Here is a 13,033-nt window from a genome sequence, read left to right as displayed (position 1 = left end):
CAAAAATGATAAACAAAAATTGCAAAACCAACAGACACGTCTAAATTATGTGACAGATGCTACCACTCTAGTAATGTAGAGGACTTTCTCAACGATGATAGTTATGAGGAAGAATCACAACCATTCGACTCATTAGCTTTGCAATGACTTGTATTTTGATTTCTTATGGATCCTTTATATATATTTCCTCTATAAAATCCTTTGTTTTAAAAAATACCAAACCACTTCTTTGACTTTTTAGCTTCATTATCCAACTCCTTTGCATATTTTCGATGCATATCCAACTCTCGCAACATTTGCTCTTCCTTTTCCTGCTGTATCCTTTCCGCTTCAAGAAGGTGCCTTTCACTAGGTCTATTAAGAACAAACTCGCCTTCTTGTGTTTTTCTCAAGTCATCGGGAATATATTGAGCATCCTTTACACTGTGTAACACAGTGTATCCCAGTTTTGGGAAATGCAAATCATCATACTCCTGTTCACTTAACCCACCTAAAATCCTTTCCTTCAACCACAACTGACTTCGATAAAAATCACTAAACACATTGTCCCTTCCTTCGTTCCATCTGTAAAAGAACGTAAAGTAAAAAATAACCGATCCTCCTATTAATGTTCCAAACCATCTAGACCCCAAGTGTAGCTTCTTGTTAGTATCAACACGACGTAGAACTTTGTATTGGTTTGGGTACAAATCAGACATTGGTCTTGCAGTATAGTTTAGCCTCTCCATAGTTTCATTTACCTTTTGATATTGTGTGGGTTGTTTAGGAATCGATGAAAATCCTTGCGGTTGTTGCCCAGGTATTTGAAACTCTGAAGGGTACCCTTCTGGTGGGCGAATATCTGTGGGATCATAGGGGTTGTAAGGAGCCTTTGGAGGTACCCACCCCTTTGGGTTTGGTCTTCTTGTAGGCTCTTGGTGATCTTCGTGATGATTCGACATTGTCCTTCCTCGTGAGACAATCACGGTACCAATTATTATTGGGATGATTTTTCGATGTCCCCCCTCCGAGAAAACATTACCAAGAGATTTACTCTCGTTGGTTAGAAATCTAAATAACGTCTGCACTCAATTCACATGTCCGTTGCAAACATCATAAAAGAATTCTTCTCCTTGAGTGCCCTAGATTCAAGACTTGATCCGTCAAAGAGCCATGATAAGAAACAACAAGCCATCAGAAAGGAAGCGAAACCTTCAAAATGGGGTACTTTAGAGTTCAAGTTTTACTACGTCGTATTTATAATAGCTGTACCATTGATGTTCAAAGCAGCAATGGATGCTTCTAATGAGACCAATCCAAACTACCCGCGATATGAACGGTTGTTGAGCAAAGGATGGATACTAGGTAGAAAAGTTGATAATTCAGATCAACAGTATCGATTCTTTCGAGACAACTTACTACTCCTAAGCTTGCTAGGAGCTATACACCTAACGTTGAGAAAGGTTTTAACCCCGATATTGTCTATTCGGAAAAGGACCTATTTCGATTTAGTTTTTGGAATCGTTTTCTTAGTTGGTGCTCATGGAGTCAATGTGATCAAGATATCCACTCACTTGACAATTAATTACGCCATTGGAAAGTATATCAGAAATAGAAAGGTCGCTATTTGGACAACTTGGATATATGGAGTATCAACCTTGTTTTTGAATGATTGGTACGGAATGCACAAGTATGGTATCCCCCTTTTAGATCTGAGTTTCAAAGGTATTATTGCTCGTTGGAACGTCTTTTACAATTTCACCTTACTTCGAATGATATCTTATAATCTTGACTATATCGAAAGGGAATATGCTTTGAGTAAACCTAACGCTAAGGGTGCGTCACTCGTTGATCTCAATGATCGTGAACGATTATCCGCCCCCCTACCTTTAGAAGAATATAATGTGTTCAACTACATTGCATACATATTATACACTCCACTATTCATAGCCGGACCTATCTTAACCTTCAATGACTACATATATCAATCGAATTACCAACAGGCTTCTTCGGTGAAGGACAAAAAAAGAATATTCATCTACTTCCTTCGTTTTGTCTTTTGTTTGTTGGTTATGGAATTCATTTTACATTTTATGTATGTGGTTGCAGTATCAAAAACGAAAGCGTGGGATGGTGACACCCCATTTCAAATTTCTATGTTGGGACTTTTCAACCTCAACATAATTTGGTTAAAACTTTTAATACCTTGGAGATTATTTAGACTCTGGAGTTTATTGGACGGTATTGACCCTCCTGAAAACATGATTCGATGCATGGATAACAATTTCTCTGCCCTTGCATTTTGGAGAGCATGGCATAGGTCGTTCAACAGATGGGTCATCAGATATATATACGTTCCCATGGGAGGGGGTGGAAGTTACCGTCTCTTGAACAGTTTGTTGGTATTTAGTTTTATTGCAATTTGGCATGACATTGAATTGAGACTACTCATGTGGAGTTGGTTGATTGTTTTGTTTTTGATTCCCGAGCTTACTGCTAGTATGTTTTTCAAGAAGTACTATCAACAGTGGTGGTACAGATATTTATGTGGATTGGGCGCCGTGTTGAACATATGGATGATGATGATTGCAAATCTCGTTGGGTTCTGTCTCGGAAAGGACGGAACAATGCAGTTGATTCATGAAATTTTTAAATCAGTGCTGGGCATATCATTTTTTATAGTGTCATCGTTTACATTATTTGTTGGCTCTCAAGTCATGTTTGAACTAAGAGAAGGCGAGAGAAGAGAAGGAATTGATGTGAGATGTTAGTAGTTTGCATAGCTTTATTTATTGAAAAACATGGACAATGATGTGTTGAGCGAACCTCTTTGGAGTCTCGTAGCTTCTGCTTTACTTCACCCTAGTCTGAATTCGTACCCAAAGAAGTGAAATGAGTACGTGATCGGTCATGAAAATGTATATGGTAGCACTTTAGAAATTACACTCCAGAAATCACACACTAAAGGTAATCACATGGCACCACCGGTCCCTGTCTATTCAGCTGAGGAAATCCGGCTACAGTACAAAGATCAACTTGAAAACTTGGCGAAATACAAGTGTCACCTCAAATCACTAACGCAACATGAATGCACATTCAAAGCAGGTACAGATGCAACTCTGCCTCGAATCATATGTTTACCTTTTAAAAGACTTTTCCAAAGATGTCTAATACCTACTATCGAACAAAAGAATGGCAAAAAGATTCGATGTGAAAAGTGGGTAAATATCGAAGTGACAAAGGAGTCGACGAATCAGGATTTGTTGGATGAAGGATCAAAATACTACGACTATGTTCAAGATTTCCTAGCTGCAGAAAAGGAATTTAGAGACTTGATGGAAAAGGAAGCAGAATATAGTGGTTGATGCTAAACAGCGTGAGCAAACTAGTTGTCAATTACATTGCAAAACATTCCTGCAGTTATTACTTCTCTAAACTTTAGATTTAAATATACAATATATAGTCTTGCAACCCAATTATTAATTCTTGAAACTAATTGGAGATATAGGATTCAAACTGTGCGCTATGATATTTGTCAACACTGGGAAAATACAAGCTCAATAAGTAGATCCCTCCTCTGGTTGTGGTAATTTCTTGTTATTTGGTGAAGCCATGCTTTTTCTTAACTCTAACAACACAGTCTCCATGGTGTATGATCTTTTCCAGTTTTTCAAAGTATCAAATTCAGATACTACGACATTTCCACTTGAGTCCACACATGGTAAATTAATCTTGCTGATGAATTGAACTTTGGGTGGTTTGTCAGGATAGTTCTCATCACATACGATTTTCAAGGAGTATATCCTATTCTCGTGGTTGGAATGTGGTGGGCCAATAATAGTTCCATTCCAGTACGTCATTGTTATATCATCTTGATTCGTTAAGCCATAAGAAATGGACTCGGCACCAAGACCTTTTTCACCTTTTTCTAATTCCTCCAACAATTTGAAATTTCTAGGGCTATCAATATGTTAGTAATAGAGTCCAAAAGGCTATAGTTTTAAGTATACTTACATTTTAGACATGTTTAACTTGTTCTCTATGGCTGATGTTATTGATGAATTGCAATGTGTGTAAATCCAATTGTGGTTAATTTGAGTGTGATTTGTCTAACAGAGTCAAGTCGCAAAATATTTGTGTCGCGTGAGTATTTTATACGACACTAACAACGAACATCAAAAATGTTTACCAGAGATGAACTATAGACAAGAGGGGTTTCTTCATCAATGACCAATCCAACATCGTCGCCATTTGTTGAGTCGCCATCAATTCAAAATGATGTGCTTAAAGACTATGCTACTGATACCTCAAAGCTTGACTCCAAAATCCACGTCTCCAAGCTAGAATTTCAAATACAAACATTAAAAACTGAGAAGGAACTATGGGCAAAGGAGAGGCGATCGATTGTATCACAATATGAGGATAATATTAAGCAAAAGAACAAAGAAATAGAGGAGTTGAAGCTAAATATAGATTTTGTATACAAAGAGAATGAACAATTGGGATCCAAGTTCGACAATTCAAGCGACATTTCACAGGTTCGATTGAATGAGTTGAATCAAAAGTATAAGGATTTGAAATCTCGGAATAGCAAATTGGAGTCCGACTACCGTAGCTTAGTTGATAAGAACGACAGGTTGATTAGAAAGCACAAACAAGTGACGGCTGATTGGAACACTCAAATCAAGGTTAATGATGAGTTGAGTAATGAATTGAAAGTACGAGACCAGGCCATCCAAACATTGCAGGAATCAAATGAGGAACTTGTTGCGAAACTGGAACAGTACACCGAACTTTTCAAAAATGATGAATCGTTGTTCAAAAATAATCAAATTCTTATGAACAAGAATACAAGCTTGCAAAAGACAAACAACCAACTTCAACTAAAAATTGATCAACTCTTACAGAAACTGACATCAATTGAATTGTTGAAGCAGAAAAATATGAGCTTGTCAAAGACCCAGGACCAATTAGAGGAGTTAAAGTGTAAGTACCAGAAGTTGGAGGTAGAGAAACTTGAAATAGAGGCTAAATACAATGATTACTTTCAAAACTTAGAGAGAACTATTGTTGATGATGATAATTATAACCCAGAGGAGCCAGAAGTGACAAAATCATTGAAGGTACAGAATTTCATAGACAAGTTCAGAGAGCTACAAGCACAGAATTTGGCATTGAAAGAAAAATACGATGCCAAGACTATGGAATCGAATGAATTGAAGCAAGAACTAGAAGACGTTTCGAGACTGATAGAGCAAGAGTATCTACCATTGATACAAAAAGGTCAGGCAAAAAACGAGGACTCCTCTTACCGAATATCAGAGTTGGAAAGAGAGAAAACGTTGTTCACCGCAGAGATTGAACATTTGAGAAAACTGTTGAAAGACTTGGAAGAAATTTTGAACTCCAGAGATGAATCAAAGCATCAAAACAACACCATGCAGCAGTATATCACAAATTTGGAAAATTTAGTAGATCAATACAAACGTAAGTTGGATGAGCAAAGTAAGATGCTGGTATCAACAGCACCACAGATTGGTGAAAAGAGGCAACGTTCCGAAGACAAAAGCTTTCGTCAAACAGCTACGGACTTGGAGAAGGAAAATATGCATTTGTTATCAACTGTCAAAAAATTGGAGCTTTCCAATTCCCAATTGAAACAAAAATTAGGCTCTTTGGAACTCATCAAACAAAAGCAAGAATCGTATAAGGTTCTCGAATTAAAGAACAGTTTGCTATCAAAGGACCAATTTGTGAAACGAGCAACACTTGATACGCTACGAAAAGAGAATGAAGCTTTAATAGATAGGTATGTGAATCATCGGCCCAGCACTGACCTTATCCCAAAAGCTTTATTCGCAAGACAGGAGGATGATAAAGCAGCATTGCAATCACAAGTGGATGTGTTAACTAAAAGAATAAGCCGATTAAGAGATGTTTACACACAAAAATCTAGAGACATCCTCATCACTATATCCAGATATTTTGGCTACTCAATCGAGTTTTTACCTAGCACCATTCGACCAGATGAACTTTCATCTAGATTAAAATTGTCGTCAAAACTTATTCCAAAGGATAAAAACTCGTATTTAATACTTGATATAGATAACAAATCTTTGAAAGCGTTTGGAGATTATGAGTTCAAATCACTTTGTGAGGAGTTGGCCAATGAGTGGGTTTCAAAGAATCAATTTCCTTGTATGTTGAGTGCGTTGAATCTTAAATTATATGAAGCTGCAAAGTCTACATAGAGTGTATTTACGATTTTAACAATTTTGAGGACACCAGTTCCAAAAGCTCTCTGTGTGGCATCTGGTAATTCTTTGGATCTTTCTGAACCTCTTTGAATGTGTTGCCTTTTTTAATATCGTCGAATTTGGCATTGAAGTCATCCAAAAATGATGACATATTATCATCGTTACCGTTATGCTTCCAGTAAGTGTATAACCACGCCCATGTCCCCCCATTTGTAGAATCCGCATTCAAACTTCTGTCAAGCCATGACTTTGCTTTAACAAACTTCCCATCTTTCCAAAACAAAACACCCAAGTAAAGCAAAATTTCTGGAGAATTATCAGTCTTTTGTAATGCATTGACAAACTCAGGTTTTCGGAGTGACATTTTCGGTATAAGTGAAAGATGTTGATACCAAACATAAGCATTGGAAGGAAACTGTTTCAAGTTTTTGTTGGCTAAATTGATTGCGGTCTTGATATTCTTTTGTCGTTTTTCAAGTTCGACATGAGCCACAGCTATTTCTACTGAATTTGGAATTGTTAAAGACGCGGTATCTAGTATGGATCTTGCCTTGATGAGAACACCCAATTTCTCCTCTATTGATGAGTAGGTAATCCACAATTTTGTAGAATCGGGACATTTTTTGACTGATATAGCGGCAGCCTCCCTTGCGAATTTGAGATTTTCCATATCCTCCATACATATCTGAACATGTTGCATATGAAGTTTCCAGTTTTGAGGAAATAGATTCAATGCTTGACTGGAGAGCATTAAAACCTTTTCCGACAGTTCTCCCTTGCATCGCAAAATGTGTATATATTTGTACCAGTACTTAACATTCCTTTTTGGTTCTTTTTCAATGATATTTTGGCAAATCAATTCAGCTCGGTCAAGGTTCCCTGTGTTGAACTCAAGTTTGATCCTTGCAAATTTAATCAGGTCGTCGTCGAATCTACTATCAGCATGATGTAGAATATCACGAGCTTTAGTGACGTTGTCAACAACCTTCCATGCATCTTTAGCGTACATTAAGTATAATAACACGGAATCCGGGTTCTTCAGTATTGCTGTTGAGTAATATTCGAGTAATTTTTCTGTATCCAGATACATTCTAGCCGTATTCATAAGCCTTTGCCAGAAATTGACGTCAGTCAAATCCAAATGCACCAAGTAGTTTGCTATAGAGTTCATGACCACTAAATGACTATTCCTGGCTTGATCTTCTGCTTCAACGAGCAATTCCTCTGTAGTAATACTCAGGGACTTCAAATAACTTGAAACAACCTCTCTGCCTGTTTTAGGAAAACCTTCCTCTGTTGCTTTTGTCGCTATATCAAACCACTCTGATCTCAGTACTTTAGGGTTTTCATTTACCGCCTTGTCCGTTAACTTTCGTATCTTAGCTTCAGGGATATCAGGATTTTCTCGTTCCTCCAATTTACAAGCTGCAATCCAAACTTTTACATCACCGCGAAGAGTCTTTCTTGCTCTGTTTAAATACTTTTTTGCGTCTTCGTACGTAGATAAATTCACCAATGCTATCCAAAATTCCCACGTTGCTGGACAAAGATCAATGGCTTTTGTTAGCAACTTTTGAACAACATCCTCATCATCTTCTATATCAATCAAGAGCTTCCATAGTTGATCTCCTCGCGGAAGATCCTCTAACGCTCTCATGATCATCCTCTTTTTTGACTTCTTTTCCACTTCCAATTCGATCGCTTTCATCCATAAATTCACAGAACTCTTACAGTACTTTAACCCTTCTTTCACAATAGCTTTCGCATATTCAATGTCATTCATATTGATTCTCACATTCTCTATCCAAACCTCTTCCGCTCCAGGTATCGTTTTACATCCCTGCAGAATCAATTCTCTTGCCTTGTTGAAGTTTTTTGCTTGCTCTTCCAATCTTGCAGATTGAATCCAAGAGCTTGGTCGGTATGGTTCTGTTTTTCGTAACGAAGAAAGTATCAAGCGACCTTTTTTCAAGTCGGCGAATTTTGCATCTCTATCAGCACCATTTGAACTCAAAATTGTATTTTCCAAAACTTTGGAATCGTTTCCATTCTTATTTGCGACAATATTGTCCAATTGAGCAGTCAAAAAATCCTCTTTTTCTGCTTTTGACATGGACTCGTTCAGTTCAATCCCCACTCCCTTCGCTAGAATCAGATCGGGGGCGGTATAAAGTCTCTGCAGTTGCTGCTCTAGTATTCGCAGTCGCTTATTTTTCCTCGTCATATCTCCAGCTTCAGGTAACAGTAGCCATTCCTCTTCCGTTAGAGACGTCAAATCGCGTTTCAAGTCTGAAAACCGTGACTTTAGGGATAGCTCATCATCGGTTGGGACTTTTATCACTGTATTGTGCTTTCGACGAGACTTTAATCTGTTTTCAATTTCCTCAAATATGCGATCAGCCTCTTCATCTCCTTCATCTCTTTTTGATTGGGATACTAACAATCCACTTTCATTTACATCTTGATTAGCATTATTCTCATTATCATCTGTGTCCTCCGTTTGAGAATTCTTATTACGAGTGTTTTTGACAGTACTGAACCCCACAGCACCTCTACCAACACCTGCCACGTATCCTGGAGGTGGCTCTTGGTCTAAAAATGCAAACTTGTTATTGTTCATTGAGACGGTGTTGTTATTGAGTTAGTGGTAAGACATTCTAAGTGAAAACTTCAACTCATTTGTTTAGGAATCTTCAATCGCTCTTTTGTGTAATCTCTGCCACTCCTTCTCTCATCGCAGAAAACAGTTGACAATTTTTTTTCACCAACATTTTTACAACCATAGTCATTATAGAAAGTCATGTCAAAGAGAGCTGCTGATGAGGACCTCAATGGTCAAAACGTTTCAAGAGCAATTAAGTCATCTGAAGCCTCACTTCCTACCTCTGTCCAAAATGAACCATCAGTTGATGATATGGACGTTGGAGAATTTGAAGATCCATATGGTGATGATTTTGAAAGTGACGAGGAAATCATCGAATTAGACGAACAAGAGGATGACGATGAAAACATGGACGAAGAAGCTGCTAACAGGAAAATTGAGGAGCTTGAAAGGAGGGAGCGGGAGCAACAACAGGAACTGGAATCTGCAATTTACTTGCCTCACAAATCCAGGCCCTTGGGTCCAGACGAAGTGTTGGAAGCAGATCCTACTGTTTACGAAATGTTGCATAATGTAAACTTGCCTTGGCCATGTTTAACCGTCGATATTTTGCCAGATAACTTGGGTAATGAAAGACGTACCTATCCTGCTACAGTGTACTTGGCAACTGCGACCCAAGCGGCTAAATCCAAAGACAACGAACTAATAGCCATGAAGGCATCAGGCTTGGCCAAAACCTTAGTCAAAGATGACAACGAAGAAGATGACAATGAAGAAGATGATGATGATATGGATTCAGATCCTATATTAGACACGGACACAATCTCATTAAAACACACAAGCAACAGAATTAGAGTCAACCCACACTCACAACAAACTGGTGAATATCTCACAGCAACAATGTCAGAGAATGGTGATGTTTACATCTTTGATTTGGCATCTCAATTCAAAGCATTCGATACCCCAGGTTTTGTTATCCCTAAATCATCTAAAAGACCAATTCACACTGTTCGTGCTCACGGAAATGTTGAAGGATACGGTTTGGACTGGTCTCCATTAATAAATACAGGTGCTTTATTGACAGGTGATGTGAGTGGAAGAGTGCATTTAACTACCAGAACAGCATCAAGTTGGGTAACTGATAAGACTCCTTTTTTTGCTTCACAATCATCAATAGAAGACATACAATGGTCAACTGGAGAAAACACCGTCTTTTCAACTGCAGGATGTGACGGTTACGTCAGGATATGGGATACAAGATCGAAAAAGCACAAGCCTGCTTTATCTGTCAAAGCATCCAATTCGGACGTCAATGTTATATCATGGTGCTCCAAGATTAATCACTTACTAGCGTCCGGACACGATGATGGTACATGGAGCGTTTGGGATTTGAGGAATTTCACACAACCAAACCCATCGCCGGTAGCTAATTACGATTTCCACAAATCCCCAGTCACTTCTGTATCTTTCAATCCATTGGACGAGTCAATCATTGCTGTTAGTTCTGAAGATAATACCGTTACTTTATGGGACTTGGCTGTCGAGGCGGATGACGAAGAGATTTCGCAGCAAAGAAAAGAACTTAAAGAGTTACATGACATACCACCACAATTGTTATTTGTTCATTGGCAAAAAGATGTAAAAGATGTCAGGTGGCACCAACAAATTCCCGGGTGTTTGGTTTCCACAGGAGGAGACGGATTGAATATTTGGAAAACAATTTCTGTATAGGTACAATTTACAATACTTATATGAAACTTTCAAAGTACTTGAATTAATATCTATGTAGCTCCTGCTTTTCCCTCTCCATCTTGTCAACTAACTGTGTCATCTTGGTCAACCGCTCATCAACTCGTAGCCAAAATTCATTCACATACACTGCATGTTGCACATACTTTTCGTACACAATCATACTTTTAGTAACCAACATGGTATAATATCTATAAATCTCCTCAACCTGTTGGTTATGCAGAGCATTCATTTGCCATAAACTTGCAATACTCGTTTCGGCTAGTCGCGTATTAATATCATTAATTATCGAATCAGGCTCCATATTTACAACTTCAACCATATCCCTATGAGTATCTATTATATTATCGTAGTGTATTTGAATATCCTCTTCCTTTACCAGATCAGATATTGGGTGTTCCTCATTATTCAGTGGTTGAACATGATAATGATCAGCTAGTGAAATCAATGTTTTGAGTTCGGGGTGGTTGGCATTTAACTCTCGAAGTTGAGATTTCAATTTGGATAATTGCGATACAATTGATTCTTCTTTGGCATTATTCAAAGCCAACTGGAGTCTAGCCACCCTTTGCGATAAATTTGCAATACCCTCGTCCATTTCTTAGTACACCAAAGCAGTGGAACTACGTTTTCAGATTTTGTGCGTTAGACCACAAAAAAAATCTAGGTGATAATTACATTTCCATAATATATCTATATAACGAGCCGAATGTCTTAAACAAAAGTATTCGGCTACTCCTCTTCACTGCTACTACCTGCATCTTTCGGTGTCTTACCCCTACCCACAAAGTCTCGCAAACTTACGGGTTTTTGATTATTAGATATGAAAGCAAAACGTTTCAGCTTTTTGGGACGAGTGTTGTTCTCAAATTGAATGTTTTGAAATCTTACATTCTCGTAATCGCCTTCATCAGCATCAGAACCTGAACTCTCATCATCGCGGTTGCCGTTTGAAGGATCGCTTCCCATATTTATTGAGTCACTGTTTTTAGTATTGGCCCCCTCTTCTTCTTCACCTAATAATTCCTGTAATTGATCCTCCAAGTCCTTGAAATCATCATCCAAATCTTCCGCTTGAATTGCTTTATCTGGTTGTTTCTCTTTTGGGGTGTTTTTTGACTCGTCACTCTTCTTCAAATCTGTTGTGGAAACTGGCCCTCGTATAACGCTGTTAGTTTGTTGTTCAGATACAACAACTTTTTCATCTGCATGAATTGAGGAAGAAATTTTGATGGGCGACGAATTGCCACTCTTGTCTGATATTTCGAAGTCACTTTCACTAATTGTTGCCTTCTGCTGTTGCGCTCGTGACTGAGGGCGTCTTGTTGTAACCCTACTTCTTCTGAGAGGGTCAGTTTTGGGATTCCACTTCATGGTACTGCTAGCACCCACTCTCTTCACTGCTGGTCCTGGATTTCTTTTATGAGGCGATGTCAGGGAGTCTTTTTCGAGAACCAGCTCGTAAGTCCGTTTTTGTCTATCTTGTTTATATATCCCTTCAGGCTTTGTTAATTCTGACAGTGGCTCCAAAGCAGTTCTAACTTTATCGATGCCGATGGTTCTGACTAGCCGGTTAAGTTTCAATTTCCTCTCGTTCTTGTTGGTATATGTCAAATAGAACTGAATGCTCTTGTCCGAACCATGTCCCTTAGAAGTTCCATTAGATAGGATCTGTTTGTTCAGCCTTGACGACAATCCCAGCAGAGTAGGCTTTAGATCTTCTTGATAAATTTGTATTGGTATTGATTTTGAATTCTCCTTCGACTCCAGTATAACTCCATCCTTTATAGCGACATTTTCTTCCTTGTTTGATTTGAAGTTAGTATCAGTAAGGATTGAAACATCTAAATCATATTCGCCATCGGGTAGAGACATTCCACGTCATAAATTGGGCTTGTTTCAAACTATATTTCTTAGAAAGAGTAGTGGGCAGTGAAATCAACTTGATCTAAAAATATCGTGTCCTCAAAAGATGGGCGTGCTTCAGATCAAATCAAACCATTTCACCTCCGAAAGTGGTGCGAAAATTGAAAATATACCCGCTTACTTATGCAAACTCCCTCCTCAACAAAAGTGAGGAAATTTGCATTGATAACCAGGAACAAGACAACTGAACATAACTAAGTACTATCTTTTAAAACTTAATGCAATAGGCACAGTTAAACCATTATGGCAAATTTTGAAAATTTCACGATCTTCTCCTCGCAAGCATTTTGCATTACTTTAAAACAATTTATTTGCAAAAACTTTTTTAATAAACTAACCAGACAAGTTTTGATTTTATTGGCACGGTTAATAGAGAGTCACATTAATCACCTTGAAGACAACGATTCGGCACACAAATCTTTTTGCATCTTCCTATTGTATTTGCCTCGGCTGCAACTTTTTGATTGGGACAAAAAAAAAAGGTAAACAAAACCTGAAAAATTCCAAGACGTGCTTTCTT

General features: G+C 38.1%; 9 protein-coding genes across 9 annotated transcripts; 4 read left to right on the top strand and 5 right to left on the bottom strand. All coding sequences in view use genetic code 12, as the record gives it.

Moving 5' to 3' along the window:
• Positions 1 to 206: 206 nt before the first annotated feature.
• Positions 207 to 941, bottom strand: CORT_0D01780 (hypothetical protein; the record flags this gene model as incomplete). The annotated part of the gene is made up of 1 exon (XM_003869114.1): positions 207 to 941. The coding sequence occupies one exon, from the start codon at positions 939 to 941 to the stop codon at positions 207 to 209; it is 735 nt and encodes a 244-aa protein (XP_003869163.1).
• A 135-nt stretch (positions 942 to 1,076) lies between these two features.
• On the top strand, positions 1,077 to 2,750 carry CORT_0D01770 (Gup1 O-acyltransferase; the record flags this gene model as incomplete). The annotated part of the gene is made up of 1 exon (XM_003869113.1): positions 1,077 to 2,750. One exon carries the CDS (start codon positions 1,077 to 1,079, stop codon positions 2,748 to 2,750), a length of 1,674 nt encoding a protein of 557 aa, XP_003869162.1.
• Positions 2,751 to 2,954: 204 nt separating this feature from the next.
• Positions 2,955 to 3,344, top strand: CORT_0D01760 (hypothetical protein; the record flags this gene model as incomplete). Its single annotated transcript, XM_003869112.1, has 1 exon — positions 2,955 to 3,344. One exon carries the CDS (start codon positions 2,955 to 2,957, stop codon positions 3,342 to 3,344), a length of 390 nt encoding a protein of 129 aa, XP_003869161.1.
• Positions 3,345 to 3,536: 192 nt separating this feature from the next.
• Positions 3,537 to 4,004, bottom strand: CORT_0D01750 (Mms2 protein; the record flags this gene model as incomplete). Its single annotated transcript, XM_003869111.1, has 2 exons — positions 3,537 to 3,939; positions 3,994 to 4,004. 2 exons carry the CDS (start codon positions 4,002 to 4,004, stop codon positions 3,537 to 3,539), a joined length of 414 nt encoding a protein of 137 aa, XP_003869160.1.
• A 201-nt stretch (positions 4,005 to 4,205) lies between these two features.
• CORT_0D01740 (Mad1 protein) lies at positions 4,206 to 6,230 on the top strand (the record flags this gene model as incomplete). The annotated part of the gene is made up of 1 exon (XM_003869110.1): positions 4,206 to 6,230. One exon carries the CDS (start codon positions 4,206 to 4,208, stop codon positions 6,228 to 6,230), a length of 2,025 nt encoding a protein of 674 aa, XP_003869159.1.
• A 7-nt stretch (positions 6,231 to 6,237) lies between these two features.
• On the bottom strand, positions 6,238 to 8,856 carry CORT_0D01730 (Prp6 protein; the record flags this gene model as incomplete). Its single annotated transcript, XM_003869109.1, has 1 exon — positions 6,238 to 8,856. The coding sequence occupies one exon, from the start codon at positions 8,854 to 8,856 to the stop codon at positions 6,238 to 6,240; it is 2,619 nt and encodes an 872-aa protein (XP_003869158.1).
• Positions 8,857 to 9,036: 180 nt separating this feature from the next.
• On the top strand, positions 9,037 to 10,569 carry CORT_0D01720 (Rrb1 protein; the record flags this gene model as incomplete). Its single annotated transcript, XM_003869108.1, has 1 exon — positions 9,037 to 10,569. The coding sequence occupies one exon, from the start codon at positions 9,037 to 9,039 to the stop codon at positions 10,567 to 10,569; it is 1,533 nt and encodes a 510-aa protein (XP_003869157.1).
• A 43-nt stretch (positions 10,570 to 10,612) lies between these two features.
• Positions 10,613 to 11,185, bottom strand: CORT_0D01710 (hypothetical protein; the record flags this gene model as incomplete). The annotated part of the gene is made up of 1 exon (XM_003869107.1): positions 10,613 to 11,185. One exon carries the CDS (start codon positions 11,183 to 11,185, stop codon positions 10,613 to 10,615), a length of 573 nt encoding a protein of 190 aa, XP_003869156.1.
• Positions 11,186 to 11,319: 134 nt separating this feature from the next.
• CORT_0D01700 (hypothetical protein) lies at positions 11,320 to 12,462 on the bottom strand (the record flags this gene model as incomplete). Its single annotated transcript, XM_003869106.1, has 1 exon — positions 11,320 to 12,462. One exon carries the CDS (start codon positions 12,460 to 12,462, stop codon positions 11,320 to 11,322), a length of 1,143 nt encoding a protein of 380 aa, XP_003869155.1.
• Positions 12,463 to 13,033: the final 571 nt, after the last annotated feature.

This window comes from Candida orthopsilosis, assembly GCF_000315875.1.
Source record: "Candida orthopsilosis Co 90-125, chromosome 4 draft sequence".
Classification (NCBI taxonomy): Eukaryota; Fungi; Ascomycota; class Pichiomycetes; order Serinales; family Debaryomycetaceae; genus Lodderomyces; species Lodderomyces orthopsilosis.
Note: the sequence above shows the minus strand (reverse complement) of the source record. Positions and strands in the feature narration are given on the sequence as shown.